This window comes from Takifugu flavidus, chromosome 9 (assembly GCF_003711565.1).
Source record: "Takifugu flavidus isolate HTHZ2018 chromosome 9, ASM371156v2, whole genome shotgun sequence".
Lineage (NCBI taxonomy): Eukaryota > Metazoa > Chordata > Actinopteri > Tetraodontiformes > Tetraodontidae > Takifugu > Takifugu flavidus.
In genome coordinates, this window is record NC_079528.1 from 6,509,387 (window position 1) to 6,533,440 (window position 24,054).

At 45.1% G+C, this 24,054-nt stretch overlaps 1 protein-coding gene across 9 annotated transcripts in view; it reads right to left on the reverse strand.

Annotated features, from left to right (window-relative positions):
• si:dkey-237h12.3 (teneurin-3) overlaps positions 1 to 24,054 on the reverse strand; it is a 121,311-nt gene that overhangs the window by 23,891 nt on the left and 73,366 nt on the right. For 5 of the 9 annotated variants that reach the window (XM_057042807.1, XM_057042813.1, XM_057042808.1 and 2 more), the window contains 13 exons: positions 22,073 to 22,265; positions 20,938 to 21,039; positions 19,274 to 19,468; positions 17,983 to 18,183; positions 13,487 to 13,672; positions 11,525 to 11,545; positions 11,061 to 11,084; positions 9,313 to 9,459; positions 8,604 to 8,820; positions 4,017 to 4,136; positions 2,489 to 2,750; positions 1,759 to 2,026; positions 725 to 868 (listed from right to left, as the gene is read on the reverse strand). In XM_057042807.1, coding sequence (XP_056898787.1) covers positions 725 to 868; positions 1,759 to 2,026; positions 2,489 to 2,750; positions 4,017 to 4,136; positions 8,604 to 8,820; positions 9,313 to 9,459; positions 11,061 to 11,084; positions 11,525 to 11,545; positions 13,487 to 13,672; positions 17,983 to 18,183; positions 19,274 to 19,468; positions 20,938 to 21,039; positions 22,073 to 22,265 — 2,080 coding nt within the window. The remainder of the gene's footprint in view (positions 1 to 724; positions 869 to 1,758; positions 2,027 to 2,488; positions 2,751 to 4,016; positions 4,137 to 8,603; positions 8,821 to 9,312; positions 9,460 to 11,060; positions 11,085 to 11,524; positions 11,546 to 13,486; positions 13,673 to 17,982; positions 18,184 to 19,273; positions 19,469 to 20,937; positions 21,040 to 22,072; positions 22,266 to 24,054) is intronic. The other 4 variants (XM_057042812.1, XM_057042811.1, XM_057042809.1 and 1 more) reach the window with 3 other exon arrangements.

Sequence of the window (24,054 nt, forward strand, 5' to 3'; positions counted from 1 at the left end):
GGCCACGGCTCTAACCTCGGCTATTTTCAAGATGAAAGGGCCACAAATTGTGTCGGACAAGTGGAACAACCATAGTGAGCCGAGGAGGGTTTAATGTCACAACAGCGACCTGGCAAACGAAGGATGTGCGCTGCCCTGAGGCCTACCTCCGATGATTGCAGTCGCATTACGGCATGCACAAGTTCTAACATTCTCCAGTGCCTGAGCTCCCCGCCGCTGTATCCCGGCAACCGCTCAGCCGTGTATGTATATTTGATAGTTTCATTACCCGTGTTTCACTTTCTCATGTCTGTGCGCCTCTGTGACAGAGACAAACTCGTGTCCATTTATTGCACTTTGCAATTAAAGGGCTTCTGATGGATGACGACGCGAGAAATTGATTTAGCTTACAGAATTAATGCAATAATTAAACATGACGCCTGTTCATCAAAAAACGCGGAATCCTTCTGAGCGGCGAAACACCGTCTTCCTGAAATAGCTGAGTAGCGTGGAACTGCAGCAAGCTCTGCACCCCGGTGACTTCTTCACTGATTTATTCCATCATTACTGTGAATGATTGGCCCCTCAAATGTGCCTCAGGTGGAATGACGAACCATATTTCATTTTGATTCAGGTATTTATTGCGGTGATTCGGGGTAAAGACGGCCTGCTTGTAAACCTGAAGGGCCACCCTTGTCTGCCACACTCTTTGTAATCACACGCAGACGGCAGTAGCTCGTCTTACCGTTCTGAATGTCCAGGACGTGATGTTTGTCGAGCATCCACCCGCCCATGTTGGAGGCGTCCAGCTCATAGCCCTGCAGCACCGCCGTCCTCTTCTCCCAGAGCACCACGTCTAGACAGGACTCGTACTCGTATCCCACCGATACTGAAAGGAATGAGGACAGATACCTGCGGTGAGCGAAGTCGCGACCTCCGTGCCTGACATTTACGACAGCGGAGAAGCTCATAAGCAATAAGGCATTCAGGAGACGCTTCTGTGTGCGCTGATTACACTTTTGGTCTGGCTGATTTTCTCCAGCTGGGACGGTTTCAGAAGACCTGCGGGGTCTCCCGCGTCACACCTGTACAGTTTAAATTTGATGTCCTCGCTGCTCGTTTTATCTTGTGTAAACGTTAATAGACCGTGACTTGAAATCGTGTGTATAATGGCATGAATTGCTTAGACAATAAAGACTCAGATGGTGCACATCAGAGTAAATGTCATAAACACTGTGATGTGGCTGCAAACCATGAAGGAATCCTCTCGAGTGCCGTAGCGTGGCATTGCTCGCAGACCATAATTAACTTCTATCTACTTTGTTTTACAAACAAAGACCAGACATGCAATATTGTAAACTGTTCTATAAAAACAAGACAATACTAGTGTGTGTGTGTTCAAGGCCCACCATGCTAGCGTAAATATATTCAATAAAGACGTGCTTCTTACTGCCGGATGCTGCCAAATCTTACACAACGGACCTTTTAAATGGACCCTAATGCCATTTTAGATTTCAAAGATACATTTTTGAAAAAGAAAATTCTTTTTATTTTGTCGGGTATTTTCACCCTGCAACATCCTGCATAAAATTAAATATTTCAGCAAAAACACCATTATTTCTCATTAAATTCTGTCCCTGCTTAAATAACCCTCAACAAAAAAGGCAAAACATCAATTTTCAAAAGTTCAGCTCAGGTTCACTGCCTGAAGGTAGCGAGCCAAAGCAAAGAAAAGCTTATGTAACATCTTCAGTCGGCAGCGTTGCGGCAGGAACTCACCCACGGCCTCTGCAAGGCCAAAGACCTTCTGGTTGTAGGCGTCTGTTTTATCCCAGATGAAGGTGTAGGAGAGGTCGGGGAAGGCTGGGAAAGACTTCTGGAACTGCCGGCCCATGACGGCCACCATCAGGTGGACCTTCATCAGGCCAAAAGGGAGCCGATCCTGGGTCAGCAGCACCTTCAGGATGGGCTTGTAGCCAGCTGCCCTGGAGCTTAGGTAAACCAGGTTGAGGTCGCTGCCCGGTATGGCCACTTGCTCATGAAGAACCTATGATTTAATTAGCAGTCAGAGCAGTGCCAGAAACACAGTGTGAAGCTTCAAAGTAAGCAGCAGACGCAACAGGAGCCGGCTGGTATTTAAAGTAGCAGCTGAATCTTGCAGGATCCAGAATATTTAAATGATTTAACGCTCTCAATTGTCTCTTTACTTTCTAAGATATATAAAAGGTAAACATTAAAGTTCCTTCTTCCAGATCAAATCAGCCTTTTTGGCTGAAGTACTTTAAATGTGTGCACAAAAAAAATTTGCCGATGCCGTCAGCTTTAAGTTGCTGTTGTTAATGCTACCTGGTCCTTGTTAAGGTATAACCACAGATTGATGGAGCACAGATCGGAATTTATCGGCATTAGTGTGAGACAATTTCTGGCTTAGCTTTTTAGGAAAGACCTGCATTCAGTCAAGTCAGAGAAAAATGAAAAAAAAAAGGATTGTTGGTGACCACGTCCTCACCTGTGTCTCAGGAACAATGGGACTATCCTCTGGAGAGCTTTTGTAAAAGGTGGACAGGGGCGTGGCCAAGATCTGGGGGTGGGGCCTGATCAAACCAGTCAGATAGCAGCTGGGGATGTCGTTCGCCTCCCTCTTCATCACCACCGTGTCCATCACGTGGAACACGTTCCAGGGCAGCCACACGGTGCGGTGCACCATAGGGAACGGAGCGCGCTCGTATCTCAGCGTCAGCGAGGCACCGCCGTTGGCCACGAGGTCGAACCTTCGCACATCGTCAGACAACAAACACTCTCACAAATGGGCACTGCTTCACCATCGTCAACAACATGCTTAAGTGGATGCGGATTAAACCACAGCACTCTATTCTCCTTGCAAAATAATCTCCATATGTATATTTGACCGCTCTCTGAAGCTGCCTCGTGACTCTGTGGTCTACATAGACTGATTTGGTTTGGTCTCTTGGGACTCTCCTCTGTTGAACTAGTTTAATTAGTACGAAGTTACTCGTTTGGAAATGAAGGGCGAATGCTTGAAGTGCTGCACTATATACATTTGCCAGGCTCCACTGCCCCCCCCAGAGGGGGTGGGGAGGTGGGTAAAGCATCTGTGTGATCCGTGCGGTGACACTGCATAAATACACACCGACACGCTCACAGATCCGAATGTCTCGCCACGTCTCTCGCGCCCGCACCCACACTGCGTGATGGCGCACACGCCAACAGCCAAGCTGTGCAGCTGACCCCAAACAGCTTCCTTCTCCAGCTCTCTCCGGTTTGGGCATTGGGGAGCTCATAGCTGCACGGGGCCGCGCTCTCGATGCCGCCTCTGTCCTGCTTCCGCAGCGAGCCGACCCGTTGGCTAAGCAAGTCTGATTATCCCCAAACATTATGGCGCTCCTTGTCTGAAGAGTTGCAGGGCGGAATATCTGAAGGAATCAGCTAATCCCAAACCTATCTGGGGACCCTGGATTGTGTTTCAGAACAACAGCTGTACAGTTGTCAGCTACTCAGAAGTCCTTCATTCCAAACTGGCAAAACATGAACGGCGCTTCCCTCTAGTTGAATTTGAATGAAGGCCCAGCTGACAATATTCTTGGTTAGATAAACCCTCCCTGTAAAACATCACATGCGTTTGTCTCATGGGTATTTGCCGCCCTGTTATTAAGAACCCGTCTGCTGTAGCAGCAGGAGAAGGTCAGACAGTAATCCCGTGTTTTACTACACCGTGGGTAGATTGATTCTTCCCTCGCTGATTCAATGCATTTTAAACAGCCGGGTTCAAAATGGCCTTCACCACTGTGACATTTGCATGAGGTATTGTTCTAAAGCGCAATGTGCCGCCGTTTCAATCTGCTCTGGCGAGGTTCCAGGAAGACCCTTCCCTTTTTGGACAGCTTTTGCTGCTTCTCCCCCATTACGCTCTGAGGACAGCGGTTCGTGTCACATATAAATCACCACAAAGGTTGCACATGAGCGCCGGAATTTCCAGCCGGCCGTCGCTGTGCCGGCACGTAGAGGCTCTCTCTTACATTCCATCTTGCCGGGTGATTGTGTAGCCGTACTCCGGATAGTGCAGGAAGGAAACGTTGACTCCGATCAATGGCGTCCCATCTCCCGTCAGGACCTGCCCTCGGATTACCGACACCAGGCTGCATGGACAAGCAAACAGAGAGAGGGCCGAGTAAATAAACAATGCCAAGCGGTCCGCGCACGCAGGGTGCGGCGCCGACACCTTTAGAAATCATCTCTTTCCCAGCAACAGCAGCAGGGAGGTGTGATTTACCGAGACAGGAACACACGTGTCAGCGGTTGTTATTCATGAAAATGCCTGCTTGCGGAGCACCCACTTCTCTGTCTCCATTTACTGCTTTTAAAACCTCATAACTCCAGGGGACATGCTTTCCCAGACACACAGCATTAAGATTCAGCAGGAGCGTGCACTTGTGCAGCAGCAGTTCCCGCATTTCCACGAATGCATCCATCCGATCTGATGTGTGCCCGCAGTATTCTTAACAACGAATACTGCGCATTCAAGGTTTGCCCCTCTGTTTCAGGTCATCAGCTTCATTTATCCTCACTGTCACGTCTATAAAGAAACTCCGTCAGCGGGGGAGCAAATTTAGAAATTACAGCCCAGGATCCGGCGTGAGCATTTCAGCTCGTAGCATTTTGTGTCAACTTTTAATAACGCGGCGGCGTGTTTGATATGTGTGCCCGTTGGGCGGTGTGACTGACTGATACAGTGGTGCCAACGGTGGCCTATAATAACATCAACCTTGACTTAAGGGTATTGTACTTCAGTTAATCACACCACGCAGGGAGCACGCATATAAAACAGGGCCTGATGCTCTTTGATTAACAGATCACACCTGTCTGGGGAAACGCTACAAGCTAACACGTGATCCCCGGCTGTGATTTCTAAATTCGTCCCACCATCCTTGACTTTTTGCCATTATGACAAAATGGCGAGCAACCACATGCGCTTCCACCCGCGCTAGTTGATTTGCGCGGTCAGCAAAGGCGGAAAACTCCCGAAACACACAACAAATGGTCTCATCAGAGCACAATGATTGGTAAAGACACAAAAGGAGACGAGTGAGCTGTTCACAGCATCGGTGTCACTCCGTCTTCGGCGAATTGTTCTTCCACGAGGCTGCGATCCAAGGACCAATATTCTTGCACCGCCAGCGCCAAGCGGTGCCACTGTCATCAGACTTGTCATCCACGCCGGCGTGATAAACGTCTGTGCCGCAACTTGTGATGAAGGATCATAAAGCAACAAAGGGGGAGGTTAGAACGGGCTCTTTAGCACCGTTACCCAAATCCTCCTGATGCGAGCAAAGCCGCAGAGCTCAGCGGCTGATGTGTCGAGAGGCACTTTATGGCAACTCTGAGCAACAAAATGCAAAGCTGCAGGCAAACATTTATGAAAGAAATAAAAAACATAACAGTTTTTTTTGGGGGGAAAGGCTACAAAAAACGAATCACCGGAGGAGCAAAGAAAAATAAAGCGAACGGTCCAAATGTGTTTGTCAGACTGAGGGCTACAGGGGTTTCAGAATTCTCCCCCTTTAAAAAAATAATTGCGGGAGGGATTCTTTTAAAAGGAAAGGTTTTCTTGGAAACAGTTTTTTTTTTCTTTTTTGAATTCATCCACACCTGGTGGCTGCATTATAGCCCCTCGCCCACCGCTGGTCAAAGAGCAGTGGAGGCAGCACGGGCGGAGGAGGTTAATGCTTCACTTAAGGCCTTCTCTGTGGTCATAAGTATAGCACAAGAGAGCATTACATTTTCACTTCGCCCCCCTCCCCAACCACCAGATTGTTCCTGCTGGCAAATGGATTTGCTTCTAGTAAAAAAAAAATAAGAGAGAGACCCCCAGTGCTGTCTGCAACCTTCACCTGGAAACAGTGATTTTGGCACACCTCCATACATACATACATAGCTCCATATATCACATACAGTGGAGATTCATCCCTGATTAAAGCCACAGATATCTGCTGTCACTAGTGAACACGACTGCAGGCTCATCAGGAACAGATTCTGCCTCGTGATGCACTTTGTTTGAAGGCAAAAAAGCGTTTTCATCAACATTTAATCACCCCCCCCCACCTTCTCTCCCCATCATTACACATAAGATGATCATCAGGTTCACTCCTCCCTCCGACCCCTCCTAAAACTCATCTCCCATCCTTTATTTGGCGGCTCAGGGAACGGGGGCCACTTAAGAGCCCGTGGTGAGGGTTCACTCTTTCTTCCCCGTGTCTCTATTAATCTTTTCACAGGCAGACAGATGCTGAGAAACCCCCCAAACAAACGCGCCAGTCTCACCACCTGCTGAAACACCAGAAATTAATCATTTCATTCATGCATTCTTATCGGTCATTGTCTCGCGCAGGCCAGAAGAAAGCCGTCCCAAGGCCCGATGGGAGGATCGCGCGAGGACATACGATACGACTGGGAGACGTGTATGGGGCGGAAACGACACTTACCCACAACACATGTTTTATTCCACACGCTATACTGGTGACGAGTTCACTGCTGAGCTGTGAAACCCGACCACACGCTGAAATCCGGTCCCTTTTCCCGGGGCTCATGCAACAGCTTCTTGTAGGAAAAGCAGGAATAATGACCTTGGTTTCCCCGTCTTTGAGCCTTCAGACATCAGATGAAGACGCGCCACTGTCATTGTTGCTTTTGGAACTCTCCGAGCTGCTCCAGCTTTGTTCCGATCATTCAGAACTCTTTTTATCAGCTACGCAAGGCTGGCGATAAATTATTCAACTTATAGGCTCAAATGAATGTTTAAATATACGCGTCTGCAAATAACCACTTCCACTGCAGGATTATATTATCCTTCAAAATTATTCGCTTACATTTTCATGCGATCCCAACAATACACTGTAAAAAATAGCCATCGTTTGATTCTCAAGAACAAAACAAAATCACCAGCCTGTCGCCGACTCTACAACTGGAACTTCTGCAAGCAGGGAAAAAAAAGGGCAAATGAGTGTTTTGAGCAGGAGGACTAATGCCAGCGCCAGACATGAAATCGACAGTAAGCTGGAGACAATGAGGTTGAGGATTACTGAGAACTCAGCTGGGGGTTGGGGAGGGGGGCTCTTCATTCTATACTTTCAGTAAAGTGTGCTATTTACATAAGGATTACGTAAAACTAGTGGAGGAAATATTCCCAAAGACCACTGCACACAGTCAGCAATCAGTTTTCCTCTCTGTCAGTCGCAAGAACCAGCTCGAAATGTGGAGGGGTGCAGAGGGGGTTGTTTTCCTAAAAGAAAAATAATATATATATTTACCTGACACTTCAGGAATTGATGTCACCCAGCAGTCATTGTTGTTTCACTCAAGGTATTTGCTGCTTTGATATTGATATTTTGATATTTTTTTCATCAGTTTATTCTTTATTTGTACCTTGAATAATCCCTGTGAAACTTTCAGAACTGCAGGAAGTATTCAGCCGTTTATTCAGGAAATAAAGAAGCGCCCCCCAGTTTCATTCCTGACCGTTAAAGTAGAACCGTCTTCGAACACCGCGGCCTCCGTTAGCTCGGCGCACGTGCTCGCAAGTGGAAATAGAAGAAATTAAAACAAAATGAAACGCCGACAGCCATGCCGGCCAGGCTGTACTTTACACGTGGTAGTCCTCGAAGCTAACATCAGCATATGGCCACAAGCTGCCGCATAATATTTACCATGTTCACAAGCACAGATTAGCGTTTTAACATCTGCTAATTGGCGCATAAAGGAGAGCGCGTGCTGACGCCTGCTTTTTTTAATTACAAAGCAAAGCAGTAGACAAAAGATGGACCGTTAAGGGATGAAGTTATTAAAAACCATCTTAAGGGGAAAATAACTATCTGCAGCATGTTTTTTTTTTCACAAGGATGATGCACCGTAAATCCGCCGACCTGCTGGTGGTGCTGGCGGAGAAGTTGTGGGGACGTGCTGGAATTAGCCAAGCAAATAAATTCCTTTTGTCCCCATGTTGAGCTCATTTTCAATTATTAGTATAGTATCTATTCCATTTTAAATTGTCTCTAGGTCGTTCACAGACACCCACAGTCCGACCCACAATCAAGCACCAGTGGCAGAAAAAGCTCTTAATAGGAGGAAACCTTGAGCAGGGCCAGGCTCCTATGGGGGGGGGGGGGGGGGGGCATTCCTGCAGATGGTGCTGATGAAGAAGGGAGTGAGGAGGAGATGGGTGGGGAAGACAGTAAGAGGAGAGCTTACCAGATTTAGATAGCTAAAAACACTACCATTCAGCTAAACGCGAGGTTTCTGATGGAAAAGTAAAACAATTTCCTCATGTGTTGGAAATTGAGTCCCTCTGTTTTTACAGGCATGGGGTCTAATCAAGAACAAGATCATTCTCGAGCGTCTTGTCGACTGTTACAGAGTAAATGAATGCGGAGGCGACGCAGCTGTAAACACACTTGTCATTGTTACTGCCAAGACACAGAGACGTGGAACTCTTTGACGTCTATGAGTGGCTTCACAAACACAGGTGTCTCTCCCAACTGGATCTGTGACAGCGCACAGCTAACGTGATCCAAATAATTAAAGAGCTGTCAGCGATTCATTAAGCGGCTTACCTGCTGTTAAAGATGTTATCCCAGGGTACCACATGACTGCCGCTGGGGCCAATCAAGAAGCTGATGCGGTCGTAAAAGCTCCTGGACGAGGTCTGGACGGCTGAACTCTGACTCTGGCCGGCGACGGCGATGGGGTCGGGCGATCCGCGACAGTAGGTCTGACCCTGGCAGGAGATTTGAGCGCAGCAGTCTGGGTCCATGCAGTCGACCAGCCCGTCTGGAAAAGCAGGAGGGAGGATGCGGACAAAGAGGGAGAGGCTGTGCTGACTTGGATTTCATTAGGGAAGCGTGAACGCCTCCATTCTTGTGCTGAGCTGATGACTCCCAGTGTCATCCAAGTTCATTAAAGCGACAGCAGAGGTTCCCAGATGACACGAAAGCGTGAACTGTGCCAAAGTGTGTCGCCCATTCTGAACATTTAAAGTTCTGGGCTCATCGTTCGGGTCAGGAAGCCGTTTATTAGCGCCGGCGCGCTCAGTCTCAACCACTCCTCATAACTGATCTACTGTATATTTTAAGGCATGCTGCTTAACAAACTCCTCTGCTGCAGCATTTCCATATTCCAGTGATGTTTTATGTATGATTGATTTGTTTTGTTTGTTGGCGCCGTCACCGAGGGGCCACATCAAAGCTAATTTAGCACAATCAGAGACGTGCACGCCAGCTGAAGTTAAGAGGCTATTTGTACAAGGCGTTTTCTTCTTCCTACCTCCCTCGTTATCTTTGCCATCTGAGCACAGCATTTCGGTGGCCACGTCGCAGCCCAGGCCTCTCCATCCTGACTGGCAAACGCAGTGCCACACGTTCTGATCCAGAACACACCTCCCGTTGTTGTTGCACAGCCCGGGGCAGCCATCTGTCAACATATCACGCGCATGTCAGAAGGTAATAGGAAGAAAATCTGGAGGAGGAGGGTGTGAAGACAAGATTGCAAGGAGGGAAGGGAAGAAGGGAATGAGGGGGGGGGGGGGGGGTTAGAGTGGACAGGGAGGGGGGGGGAGTGAGGGACAAAAAAAATGATAAAAGACAGCATCGAGTGAACATACAGAACAATACACCTCTGACAGGACTGGAGATGTTGGATAAGGGCGTGAGGAGTGGCCGTCATTTCACATGAGTTTCAGGAGCATCTTTAGCTGCACCACAGAAGGAAATGTGAAGAATTAAAGTGCATCAAATTCTGATGGAAACTGCCTCTGTCGCCCGGTGGTTCCCAAACTGTACAACATGGCTGCTCAGGATGACAATATTTAAGAACCTTTGAATCTACAGAATATAAGCCTCTTTGAAATGTTTATTTATTATTCATTTATAGCATTTCAGAATCAGTTGGCCTCTTCGTAACCTCATACGATCGATCTTCTGATGCCTGACGTGGACTTTTTAAAGCGATTTAATGTGGCGAGTGTGGGAATCAGCAGGACTCAGATGCCGGCAGTCGGAAATGAGGCTAAGGAGTTGAACCGCCGACCTCACGGACTCAGACGGTGTCTAATTGCTACGGATGCAGAGATGAGTTACTGTTTCTGGACAATCGGGACACCCCCCCCCATCTGAGTGCCACCGGAGCCCTCCCAGTGGCCAGGTTGCAGGGCAAAGTGCAGTAATCCTTCATTATGTCCAGGGTCTCCTTGAACTCACCCTCTCGTCCTCCACCCGTAACCATCTCACCTTGCCGACCGGCATCAACCGCACGCTCTGAATAGGGAACCACGACTTTGGGACCTCTAGAGACGATGCTGCTGCACCATTTTGGATATTTTCAAATCAAGTTTGGACTCAATTAAGCCCCGAAGGCAAATTCACAATGTGGTGTTTTTGTCTTTGTCGATTGCAGCACAAAATTCCCATTTAAGTGAATTCATCAAAAAAAAAAAAAAAAATAAAAATACTGCCAATTCTGAGGAGATGGTTGCAGCTGCCTGAAAGCTAATGAAAGTGCAAATGGCCTCAGAAACACTCATGTGAAGTAACGGCCACGTCAAAGGGAGAAGGAAGTTTACACGTAAATAGGAGGATGAGGTGCGGGGAGGAAGGATCTAGAGTCTGGGAATATATAAAGAAACAGAACATTTGTTGCCATATCACATTCCTGCTAGTGTGTGTGGAGGAGGTGGGGGGTGGGGTGGTGGTGGTGGTGGGGGGGTGTAGGTGTAAACAGGGAGCTGGAAACATGACTAAACCACACCGGTCTGGGGCGTTTAATCTGGCAGACACAGGGAATTAAGACAGTGGGGGAGGAGAGGGGACCGTGGGGGCTGTGTGATACTAGTTAAGACGGACAGGATGTGAGGGGACATATCGGGGGTGGGGGGGTGGGAGCGGGATCACAGCAGGAACATTATGATCGACTCGGACATAGAACAGGTGTATATACGCCGTGCTAGGAAAGACAAAGAATAGGGAGGGATTGTTCATGACAATCTCCCTTGGGGGGGGTGTAGCGGTTCAATTTACCTTTATATCCTATCTTGACTGCTCCTATTACACAACCGAGGAAAGGGAAACATTTGGAAAAGAAAATTACTTATCTCTACTGTGGCAAAGAGCTGAGACTGACAAACACATTTACTTATTGTAATTTAATGGGAGCACAAAAAAACCTGGAAAGGATCGCTGGCATAAAGCTGACGTACCTGCCAACTAGGTTTAAAAATATGGAAATAAAGAAAAAAACCTGCAATTTTTTCCCCAAGAATACTGTAACCTTTGTCACATCTTAGCTTCTTGCCCTAATTTCAATATCCTGACTATGCATGTAAATCAGTCGTTCAGTGAAAGGATATTATAACTGGAAGCTCAGGTTGGTTTTTCTTTCTTTTTTTTTACATTTTAAAGAGCAAAAAAGTGTTCAGCTGGATCATGTGGAAAAAAAAGACATTGCATGAAGATTATAAATGAGGTGAAAAGTGTTTTGTTACCTGATACTCTAGAATCCAGGGCTATACGTGTAAGCCAAGAAGGAGACAGATAGGAAGGCAGACGGGCAAACAGACACAAAACGGAGAAGTAGGAGTTAGGAAAAAAATGTTAATATTAAGTGGGTGAGTGCTGCGACGGAGACAGAAGCTCAGAGCCAGGGTATTAACAGTTAATAGTTACTCTCATAACAGGGGGGAAATGAGAAAAAAACCTTGGAACGATAGAGGTTTTCGCTTTTTACATTACGAGTGTAATTATATCATAATTACCCAAGCATAAATTAAATCAACATCTTGAAATGAAACATTCATTGTAAAGCCTGCACGTCTGCTTCACTCTTGCACGGCGGCACAAAGGCGATATCTCACTGTTAACTCTGCTCCTGTCTCCATCCAAACATTTTACCGTCTGCTTGTCAGGAAGCACGCTTTCCTACCCTCTATGTAATGTGAACGCACCGCGAGGCAACACACTGAACACCGGCCCTCAATTCAATTCTGCCGTCATTTCCACTCCAGCGATTTGAGCAATAAGCGGCCGTGTACTACGGCGAATCAAAAACACCTTAGTGGTAAACTGCAACGCTGAAAATGCGCCCACAATAGGTTAAGCCTTGCATATAAAACAGGATCTAGATGGTTTTGTGACAAAGGAATGGCCAAGGAAGTCCTCCATTCAAGCGCCGGCCGTGTAATGTGATTAAAAAGCGCTTTGAGCGCACGGTAGTCATTGAGGGTTTGGAAGACAAAATAAGCTCCTGCTTTTCCGAGAAAAGGTAACTCGCTGCCTATTCAGGCTTCCTGCATCCAAGTAACATTCCTTCTGGGAGCCTCAGGTGGTGCTCAGTCTGCCCTGAGGATGAAAGGATTAATAAGCCCAAGAATGTGACCCCTCGGGCAACACTCCAGCGCCACTCCTTCCCCAGCGAATCAGATCCGCGCTGTGGATTCCTGATGGAACTGGAATACTTGTGGAAAAAAAAAATCAGATAATTCAGGTTGAGAAGAGTTTTGAGGAGCGGATCTGTGTTTCACAGGGAAAATGTCATCATTGAGAGGCCGAGGATGACACTTGGGGGATTGGTGTTTGACGCGGCGTGTCAGGGATTAACTGCAGGACCTCTGACCAGGGCTAAGATGTCAAGGAAGTTTAAGCTAAAGGTCAATTCAAAGTGACATCTCAGAAGTCATTATCCTCATTAATGCTCAGTGAAGCACTGCCATTTCAGAAAAAATGATATTCCAAAGAGGCACTAGCCATGGCTGTTCAGCTCCCCAAATACCTGCCCTTGACTCACTAATAGAGGAGCATCACTTCAGCAGTCTAAATGATGAAACATCCAACGGAGGAGAGCAGAACTAAATGCAAAAAAGTGGTTTGAAGAGAGATGCAAAGGGAACAATATCAAAGAAGCAGAGAAGCGGGCTGATCCACTCACGTCACGATAGTTTTCTTATTCAAATAAACGAACAGATATTAAATTGATGTTGATTTGTTTGATTTTGTTCAAACCAAGGTTGATGCCTAAATTATTTCCACCTTATTCTTATAGCCTAGACACATTTGTGGGTGTTATTGTCAGACTTGCTCCTTTTATTGGGAGGAATTGTTACATCAGTGTAGTTTTCAACATTGCCAAGGATGCTAAAACTCCTAAAAACGTGTTATTGTTCAAGATATAATCATTTAATTGTTAATTCAAATGAGAAAATGCATAAATAGCATTGAGATTGTGTCTTCTTGTCTTCCCTTTTCATTTTTTCATGCACTGCACCTTCTAACCGGCAAATTTAAAACGAGTTAAAACTGAAAATTCTGCAAAAGACAAATTCTGACAGTGGCAGACAGACGGAGATCCCATCACAAAGCTGGAAGCCCTGATTTCCAGGAGCCAAACATGCAAATATCAAACACTCGTCACCGACATGCCTTGACATTCAGCCTTCTGTGGGCGTACTCACCGATGGTGCAGTGTTCGCCCGTCCAGCCCTGATGGCAGTCACACTTGCCCTCTCGGCAGACGCCGTGGTCGATGCAGCGTGGGTGACAGTCCCTCTGCTCACATTCTGGTCCTGTCCAGCCTTCCTCGCACTGACACACACCACCGATGCAGGATCCGTGGGGACCGCACTCCACCACGCATACCTCTGTTGTCAGAGAAAAGCCGGGGAGACGTGTCACTTCTGCTTTAGTCTTTCTGCCCTGCAGTCGCTTTGTACTGTGCTGATGCATCTACCTCTCTTCTCACAGCAGCTTGTTAAGTGTCAAATTGCTGTGATTTTTATTAAATCATATTAAAGATAATATTTTAGAACACACATTAACACATTTCCAGCTGCAGGCTGAGCTTTCAGCAATATGGTATCTTTTTTTTCTTCTTCTGTTAATATCTCTATCTAAGCTGAAATAAACCAATTCAGGGACAAAAAAACAATGGTTGTTGAACAATAATAAGATGGACAGCTTTTCTCAGTCCCCAGAATCAATTTTTATTTGGCAATAATTGATAAAAAAGGGGGAAATGCTAAAAAAATGTATTTTAATATTTAAGGCCCTGTTTCAAAAGCACTCCATGGCAGCACCACTGGTGCATAGCATGACATCCATTCAATAATTCATGGGGATGTACTGGCCAAAGAGTGGCAGCCCCACAAAAGAAAAAAAAATTGAAAAGTACTATAATAAAGAAAAATAAGTTTCCCTCTCCAGTGTCAGTTGGTTAGAAATAATCGCTGGTTCGCTTTAATACACTGAGAAAACATAGAAAATAACAACACATCCGATTTAATCAAACAATAATATCCTGACAACTTTTCCTTTAATATTAAGAAAATCTTTCCTAAGGTTCTGTGTAGGAGGTAAGGTGTGTGTGTGTGTGTGTGTGTGTGTGTGTGTGTGTGTGTGTGTGTGTGTGTGTGTGTGTGTGTGTGCACGTACACCATTTACTTCTGAATTTCCTCAAAGGATATTTTAGTGACCTCCACTGTTGGGATCTTTAAATCACTTAGCATATGAGCCATGGCCACTTACAGAAAAATGCTAAAGCCTTAAGTTTATTTACGCTCCTGTTTTGCAGAGCGTGAGAGAGGAGAAGGTTCAGACACATCAACATTCCACCTCGACTGACAGGTGAATCAGAAATGCTGCCCAGATCATCGGCGGAGCAGCTTCGCCTCAGGTACGAGAGCGCCTGCTGTATTATTGTTTTATTATAGAGAATGAAGCTGGAATGAGCCTCTTCCTCGTGGGGGTTTTCTTCACAAAACTGGATGAAATCAGCGCGGCAGACTTTTTTTCCCCTCTATTTGAAATAGTAGAAAAACAGAATCCAGCATCCTCTTGATGATTAGAGTGGAATACGAGACGGCGGAGCTGGTCATCGCCATCCTTTCAGCAGCTCCTTTGCTTGGTATTTATCAGATACTGGGGTGGGTTCGCAGGTCTGGAGGAGTCCAGGGGTCCCCATTAACAAATCTCTATGAGCAAGAAAGTTTGCAGATCTCTGAAACTAAATCTTTTCAAGTCCGGCACATTCTAAAAGTTCATTTGCATAAACGAGAATCGGAGATCAACACGTTTTTTCCCAACACCCACAGAAGCAGCGGAGCAGCTGTTGGAAATCCGTGTTATCTTCGGGAAAGTAAAACTCAAAAGATTGACTCCATGGGTGGTAAACCAAGTCTGTGCCAGGCGGATGCTCAACAAGCTGTGGCTACTCTAGTGAGGGAATAAGAAATGTTCATTTACTGAAAGCAAGAGCTTAGGAGCGTGAGAGCAGCGGAGCCTTCCTTTGTGACAATAGCTGTCAGTGTGCTTTAGCAACGCAGCTCAAGTATGTTCTCAAATCTTAAGTGACGAGACGCTCCGAGAAATTTATTTTGCCGCTTACCCCAAAAGTTTGACACTTGAAAACTTACTGGAAGGAAAGTGTTATAATTAGCTTAACTCATCATACAGCATGTAGCAAGACCTGGATTTGATATCTACTCAAGGGAGTCATGTGCATTTTTGTTTTTTTCCCAAGGTAATTTATCCGCAGTCGTCTTCACTGGTGATTTTTTTTTGTAGTTGTCTGTTTCCAGCTCTCTGATTAGAGTTTTTCTTCGATTGAGAGACCTTGGATGGTTCTGATTAAGTTGAGCCGACTCTATAGAATATTAAGTGTGCCTCCGGAGAGGAGTCATTTAATTCCAAAGGGATACCTCCTTCCCATACAATCTATGCAATCAATTTTTCATTAGTGCAAAAGTGTTTATCTGCCTTTAACATGCCCCTGACTCCAGCGGGATGGAGGTTGTGGGCGGTCGATCCATACTACCCTGTTGGTAATTAAAGTTTATTTAATTGAAGAAGAATCGTGGCATTAATTACGAAGTGATCTGCTGACCACCTACGCGAGTTACCTCTTCAACTGTGGACTTTACCTGGGCTAATCTCAACAGCTATATTATTGATATTGCCGAGATGACTTCCACTGTGACAAAGTGACTGGACAGAACCTGTGGCTGGTTATACAATTGCTCATATCCACAGAATTAAATGCAGCCAACAGCCGGAAGAGCGGATGTCTCCAATTTGCCTCGCTCTCCTTGGGTTCAAACCAGGAGAAACCTGGCAATATTATTAATGTTTCATCCACTGTTGTACTAATGTGACCTTTATTAAAGCAGAAAAAAATCCAGAGGTTTGGGCCTCTCAGCCTGAGGGCTGGTAATAAAAGGTCCAATAGAAAACAGGCGGCCATTTCTTAGCAGAGGAGTACGAATGCGTCCATTTTCTCAGGAAAAGAATCTCGAGTAACCACGGAAGATCTTCCCGAGAGCTACCCATGCGTGAAACGAGGGTGTGCACTCCGGTAGAACTTCATACGACCTCAACCTCGGTTCCAGGAGAACGTGCTGGATTTGCCATGTTATGGAAAACGGGTTATGGAAAGCGAGAGTGAGCAAAACACACAGATCCACAGGATTTCAGAGGATTCGGGGGCGACTGGGAGTTCTTCCTCTTCCTCCCCAACCAGCAGCTAATGTGTGTGTTTTATTAGTTCAATATACTACGTCTTCTTACAGTTTACGTCCCTGCTTTAGTCCTGCCGAACGTGTCGAAGCCTGAAAAACTAAAAACTTACAAGCAGTCAATTTTTGAAAATAAGAGCAGAGAACAATCCCAGGCTGTTCATCAAAACACTTCATTCCCCGAAGCACCACTGATGTATAATGTACATCTTCAAATGGTAATTACGCCACCTATCTTTTCATACGGGCCACCCGGCAACCTTTAGCACTTTAACTGATCCTCGCCCAAGACAAATCCGGCCGGCAGCCTTTCGCTCCAACAAAAGAAAAGCGCACGTTCTTCTTTTAATTGCTTGACTCAATATGGCCGCCAGGTTTCTCTCTGGGTTTAGTACAAAGAGATTGAGTCTATTCTGCTGGGGCAAAGCAGCAGCGATAACAGATGGGAAGGGCCGGCCTTTGAACTAACCTGTCACCTACCTGTGTCGGGAGGCAAACTCTCTGAATACAAAGAGCAGGTAACAAATAAAGAAGCTCTGCCTCTGAGTAGAGCGCATGAACTCCACAGCATCATCCTTTCTTTGTAGAAGGAGGGGGAAAAAAGACGCTCCAAAGCCGCCCCCGCCCGTATCTTTTGGAAAAAGTTCATAGCCGCTTTGTGAACACACACGATTGTGCTCAGCTCACAGAGAAAGAGCATATGGTTGGAAGCACGCGTGTAATGCATGGAGCCGATATGTGTTACTGACATATGGTCACTTCCAACCAGCACATGTTAGTGGTCATTACAAAGTTTTTTACGGGTTTTGATCACACCCATAGGCTGTAACATTAAAAAAAACACATTTAATTTTAGGATTTCTAGAACTATGATCATAATCAAGTCACAATCAGTGTGTGAACACACCGACTGTGATTCCTCGGGATGAATAACAGAATTTGGCAAATAAGGTTTTGCCTGATAAAAGCATGTGTTTTATAAGTGCATGAAGTTTATAGGACCTCAAAGCTGAAAACTAAAGGAGACGCCATTTACATAAGACAGATTTCTAATAATAGCACCCACATCTGCTGTTGTCGACACGTGGTGTCTGTGCACAGCGAGGGGCGCCAAGTGTTAGAAACTGCACACAAGAATGGCACTAATGAAAAATAACAGGAAAAATGGTGGAAAATACCCTGCAGATAATGAATCTGAGCGGATTAATATTAATGTCACTTTAAAATCTCAATGAAAAAGCCAAGGATCAAAATGCTAAAAAAGAAGCTACATGCAGCTAATTGTGTTAACTCCTTAAATGTCTATATGTTTTCTGTAACATTTCATCAAACACTTTCATATAAAAAGGTAAATGAGTTGTGGTCCAAGATTAAATGTGCTACTGTACATTTTTTCATTGATAAAAAGAAGGCAAAGATAAATCAATAAAACGGGTTCTGACCTATGGAGCAGTCAGCACCCGTCCAGTTGGCCTCGCAGATGCAGACTCCCGCGTCCGTGTTGAAGGTGCCGTGACTGGAGCACTGCTCCGGACAAGTGCTCTTCAGGATGTCGCAGCTGATCCCTCCCCAGCCGGGGTTACAGTGGCACTCGCCGTGGTGACAGGTTCCATGGCCAGAGCACATCGGGTCCAGACAGTCCACTGAAGGGACAGAAGCGACGTTACCTCCAGACAAGCGATCCAACCACCTCATTTATGTCCTGCTACAAGTGGAACCTTCCAAGAAGGACCCTTTTCAGTGTCAGTACGCCACAGATGAATATTGCATGGTTTAAAGTTGACTGGTAGTCCTTCTGTAGCCTGAATTTAACAGCTCCTTTCTTCTTTATTATAGGGTGATCCCAATATACTGACAGCATAATTACGCTCTATTATAGGCACAAGGGAATTGAGCACAATTAGTGTCTAGACAGACATAATCAATTACTATTAACAATTTGCAGATCAACTTGCTGATCTCAGTTAATAATTGGCAATTACAGCCAACATGATCATCCCATTACTAACGAGGCCTAATTTGCAGCAATGTTTTGTGCTGAAGCAGATTACAACATACATTTCCATATCTATGCTGCATATGTTCCCCCAGGATATTGATATTGGCGTTCGCCCGAATCAATTTCTCAACAACGGCCCTCACAAGCGTGCCTGGAACAACCAAAACGCCACCCTTCCCCCTTCGCTTACCTTTTCCTTCCCATCATGCTTTACTCTAAAGAGGCAGCACAGTGTATTCATTTAGTTAACTCAATAGCCCTTTACATGTAAGGTCAACCGCACATGTAAATCTGAGCTGATAATTGTCTTTTGTCTGCACGGAGATCAATAAAGTTAAATGTAGTGAAGTAAAAAGGGAGGGTGGGGGGAGGCGGACACAAAAGAAGAAAAAGCTCCTTCTCTCTCAATAAGCGGAAGAACAGATGCCATTGACTGATCGATTTAAACAGGTGTCTTCAGCTGTGCAGCAATCCAATAGGTGACTGCATCACCGCGCACAGCGCAATCTGTTCCAGCCCGCACCCTCATGTGGCCAAACAGTAAGACCCAGTTAATTTATACACACAGTATCAATAACAACATCCAGAGCATTATCTGCTCGGTGGAGTCGAAAACGCCGATTGTTTCACCAATGGGCTGTGTCAATTCCCAGGGAGTGTCTCACACTAATATGCTGCACCTCGCAGCATCAGGTTCAATAGGAAGCCCTGCTTTTCTTCTTCCATTCATTTACCTTGCTCACAGTTGGGTCCTTTGTGGCCTGTGTTGCAGACACAGTTCCCCGTCACGCACAGCCCGTGCCCACCGCACTGAGGATCGATGCACTGGGAGGCAGGAACGTCACATTCGGTGCCCTTCCAGCCGCTGTAGCACTGACAGCGCCCCCTGGTGTATTGGCCATTACCGGTGCACAGGACGGGACAGGCGGCTGAGGGAAGAGTTAGACGTTTGCAGCTCATCGACGCACATAATAAAGGTATTTTCCAGAGTTTAGGGCAACACTTAACCTCTTTAGACAGGGTTAAGTCAGTTATGGCAGGTGAAAATGGTGTCGGACTTCACAATCTGAATGAGTGACTAAAACTTCCTGTTGTAGCGGTGAGAATATTAAAGGACAGGGGACAAACCGGATTATTCTATGACTTTATTAAAGAATTGGTGATGTGAACTCAGGAATTATCATTGGAACTTCAGGTAATTTAGTGATTTCATAAGGCTCATTTTTTGGGTAGGCTTTAGTAAAAGATTGGTTATTGAGGATTTTAGTAAGGATTTTATGCCTTTAGAAGCATGGAGCGGGTGGAATAAAGTTACAAATATTGGCATTTTAAATCACGGCACCTGCCAAGGAAACGAAAGGAGCCTCACTGTCACTTTTCTCAAGAAAAACATATTTTTTTTATTTTATATAGGTTTATGGTAAGTGTTTGTGTCTAGTTAGTGGAGACGCACTCGCACTGATGAAAGATGCCAATCTCAAGTGTCATTACGAGCGCGCCTGGGCTAAGATAACGCTCTTCGGAGCCCGTTTTCTGACAGTTGCAATATTATGCAGCCGAGTTTTGACACGTCAACAAAGGCAGCTGAAGATATTTGCTATGCGGTTGGATGTGGAACTCGCTGATGTGTCTGACAATTTACAATACAAAATCATTGATCCGCAAAGCAACAAGCACCTCCTCTGCTCCCGCGCCTCCGCTTGTGTGTAAATCATGTGGAGTTTCCTCATTGTGAGCAGACGCGTAGTGAGGCTGCCGTCTGTTTCCAACATTTGACCGCTGTGACCAGTTCTTTTCAAAACCTCCTTTTACAAAAACTCCATTAAGCTCAAAATTGACAGACTCGGGTTCAACCATTCATCTAATGTGAGGAGCCTTGCGAAAGAAAAGCAGATTAAAACATCTCAGTAGAAGTGAATATAGCAAAAAGTGAAATTACCCCCAGTTGCCCCATCTGTAAAATTAACTTTACCAGGAACATAAATCTGCTTATAGACACATCCAACATTATAGTGAGCGATTTTAAAGCCAAATTTCATATATTTTCAAGAAACTTGGACACAGTTCCTTCGGTTTGAACAGAGTAAATGATAGATGAATCTAGTATTCATGCAAAAATTCATTTAAAAATCCATGAATACTAAATCAAATCCCTATTTTCTTAGAAACCAACAAGCACACACAAGTCAAGTCCCCAAATAATGATATTAAGAGTCAAAACCCCAGACCCAATGCAGAAATAAATGTACAGTATCCATATTATTTTTACATTTTCAACACATACTCTATTATGGGATTGCAGTGCGCTAAGATGGACCAGGCAGGGTGGTGTGAAAGAATGTTGGAGAGCTTATTGTGAATGGACAGAATAACACCATCACGCAGGCTTAATCATTACCTCTGGAACAGTATGGCCCGATGAATCCTGGAAAGCAGTGGCAGGATCCAGCTACGCACTCGCCGTTCCCATAGCAGTTGTGTGTGCACTCGGTGACAGAGTCTGCGGATAAGGCAGCGGATTAATTATTAATAACTCATCAGGCTGTCATATTACAAGGGAATCTGAACGTTTTATGCAATATTGTAAGGCAACTAAGATAGTAACTAATCTTTTTCTCCATGCATTCTCTGTCAGCGTGGGGCTTATCTGCAGTGCTCATATCACACGTGGCACGCATTTAAAGCTTTTCATCCGTGTTCCACTGAGATGTAAGCCTCCGTAACATGTATACTACACTCCAACTGTCCCCATCTAAGCATGGTAAGCAAAAGGAACAGGAATTTTATATTGCACGAAATAATTCCACAAATAATTCAATTGCCTTGACACGCTTTCTCTTTCTCCTGTCTCCTCAGCTCCCCGTCCTCTTGAATGACTGATCATGCCCACACAAGCAATGCAATCTCCTGAGTGTTTACAGCTCAAATCCTCTCTGAGTTGAAGTTAATCTGACATATCCTACAGACAGATCTTGTGTTCATTCAACAGACCATTGCTCATGAAGGGCACCCCAAAAGACTAGGCCGTTCATTTTGATCGGTGTTAAGGGGGCAGATATATTTGTTATTACTCTGGAATGTATTGGAGCAAGCTTTGGGACCCTGGCAATTTTTTTTTTCTTTTTCCTCCTCTCTCAGCTGTCAATATCTTTGTATTTGTATGGTCAGATCAATGAAACTCCCACTGGAAAAAGAAAAATCTAAACTTTATCTTGCCTTAAGAGTTTTTTTTCTTTCCCCACCTTCCAAACCCACAAGGAAATTTCACAGGCCTGAGAAAACTGTAGTTGTTAGCTGGGAGAGATCAATATTGTACATAGTGTTGTATTATCGTGTTGAGGACACAAATCCATTACCAATAAAAGCCAGATCTGCATGCCTGCGGCTAAAACTTCTGAAAGCCTAGCTTATTTGTATAGTAGCTTATTTTAATTCCCTTTATCTCAAACAGTCGCCGCTGTTAAATTCCTCCAAACATGTTATTACACGTCAATTCCGCCCCGCTTGTTAAATGCAGATGTGCATCTGAGTACCCTGGATGATGGTGTTGTAGGACACTGCCTCCACGTTGCGGCCGTCGTTATAAAACGCCAGGTGCCACACCCCTGAGTCCAGGTACTGGATGAACCCGGCCTGGTGGACGAGGACGGGATGATCCAGTTCGCTGGGCGTCCGGTGCTCTTTGGCGATCAGCCGGCTGCCGTCCAGCAGTTCCACAAAATCATACTGCAAACCCACAAAGATTCCAGCAGATGATTGATAATGTCATCGTAATCAAATCAGCCAGTAAAAACAACAATTAAAAAAAAGTTTCAAAGCCATAAATCAGGCAGAGCGTTTCCTCTAGTGGGTGCTTTGTATGCAGCACCCTGAGTGATCTCCTTAACAGTCTGAGAGGAGCACTTCAAAGTCCTAATGCAAGACACAAACACGGGCCTGTATGCACAATAAATGTTGATTTTTCAGTGACAGTTATTTGATGTTTATAGATGCCGGGGAGTTGTTTGTACTGATGGAGCCGCTGTGGCTCCGGGGCAAATGCTCAGAAATGGTCTAAAAATACATCTGTAACAGGAGTGCATTTAAAAATATTATACATTATTACAATCTGGTAAATCAACTTTACTGTGCAAACGTGCAGATGCTTTCAAGTCGGGCAGATTTGTAGAGTTCAGTTTAGGGAACTTCTCTCTACTTATTTGGAGTCATTTCTTGTATTTTTCTACATTTAGTTGTGTCTCTACAACCAACTGGTCTCATGAAGAGTCCCTAATAAATATATAGAAATGTTTTTTGCCTATTTTTACCTGCTGATGAGATCTGATCTGATTTCCCCACTTTAATTAGCACATCTTTGGGAATCTTGGATTAGACGCAACGGAACGGTGAGACCAAAATAAGCGTGTGTGTGAGTGTCAGACCAGAAAGTGAGAGCACAGTATCGGGATAAAGTGTGCATTTTGCACTTGGTAATGAATCGCAGTTTGGAAACCAGCCCTTTACCAACACTTAAACTGCATTAGTGTGATATTAACCCGAAGCCATGATTACACGTCATGTGTCCAGCAAGCAGCGATGCCTTATAAAACTGGCACGATTACATGTCCTAGAAGTGTGAGGAATATCCACCAAAAACACGTCGGGCTGAGTGTTTCAGTATGTGCAAACAAAAACACAGGAGGCAATTTAGCATAAAACACATTTTTCAAGGACGTCTGACTTACTGTCAAGCATGTGAGTAATGTGCATCTGAAGTTATACGTAACCAAAACCCCCTGGAGATACAGTGATGTGATATATGTAATTTAACAGAATATGGAAAAAGTTTGGGCTGCTAAGACTCAAATATCTTCAGATCGCACTTGTAGTTGATTCTCTTTTTTTGCAAAAGGCAGCCTCGTCTTCTTTCTTCTGTATTTTCTCTGCCCGTGTCCCTCCCTATGACTTATGGGGTAAACAAGGATCTATGAGGCAGTTCTGTCAAGTGAAACGAGGATATCGGTACATGCGCCCGCACCACACCTGCTAAACACCTGAACCTCCGTTTGACTGAGGCTGGGAGAGAGCACTGCAGCAGAAAACAGTGTTACACATCTAAGCAATCCTCAGAAAGGCTATAGGCTGCAGAAGAGCACAGCCGGTGCAGACAGATCCCCTGGCTAAAGCTGACTCAAGGTGGAATGTGAGCGTGTGGGTTGCTTATTATTGTGATGCATACAGTCTGGCACGCTGGCTGCAGTTTTAGGAGAATTGGAAGCCAATAATGAGACGGTTTGGGTATATTTTGGGCGCCGTCTTGCATAAAGGTATAGATGCAACCAGCGTCGGAGCAGAACAGAAAGCTGTTTATTCAAAAGTGGTTTCGAATTGGATATGAGAATTTAAAGTAAATGCGGCATTTAAATAAATAAATAAATAAATAGCAGCTTGAATGTCACCTCAATGTAGGTTGGGGCTGCAGAGGTTTAAATTAGGAAGAGAAATCAAAACACTGTAGATGAAGCTTAAGGAATTT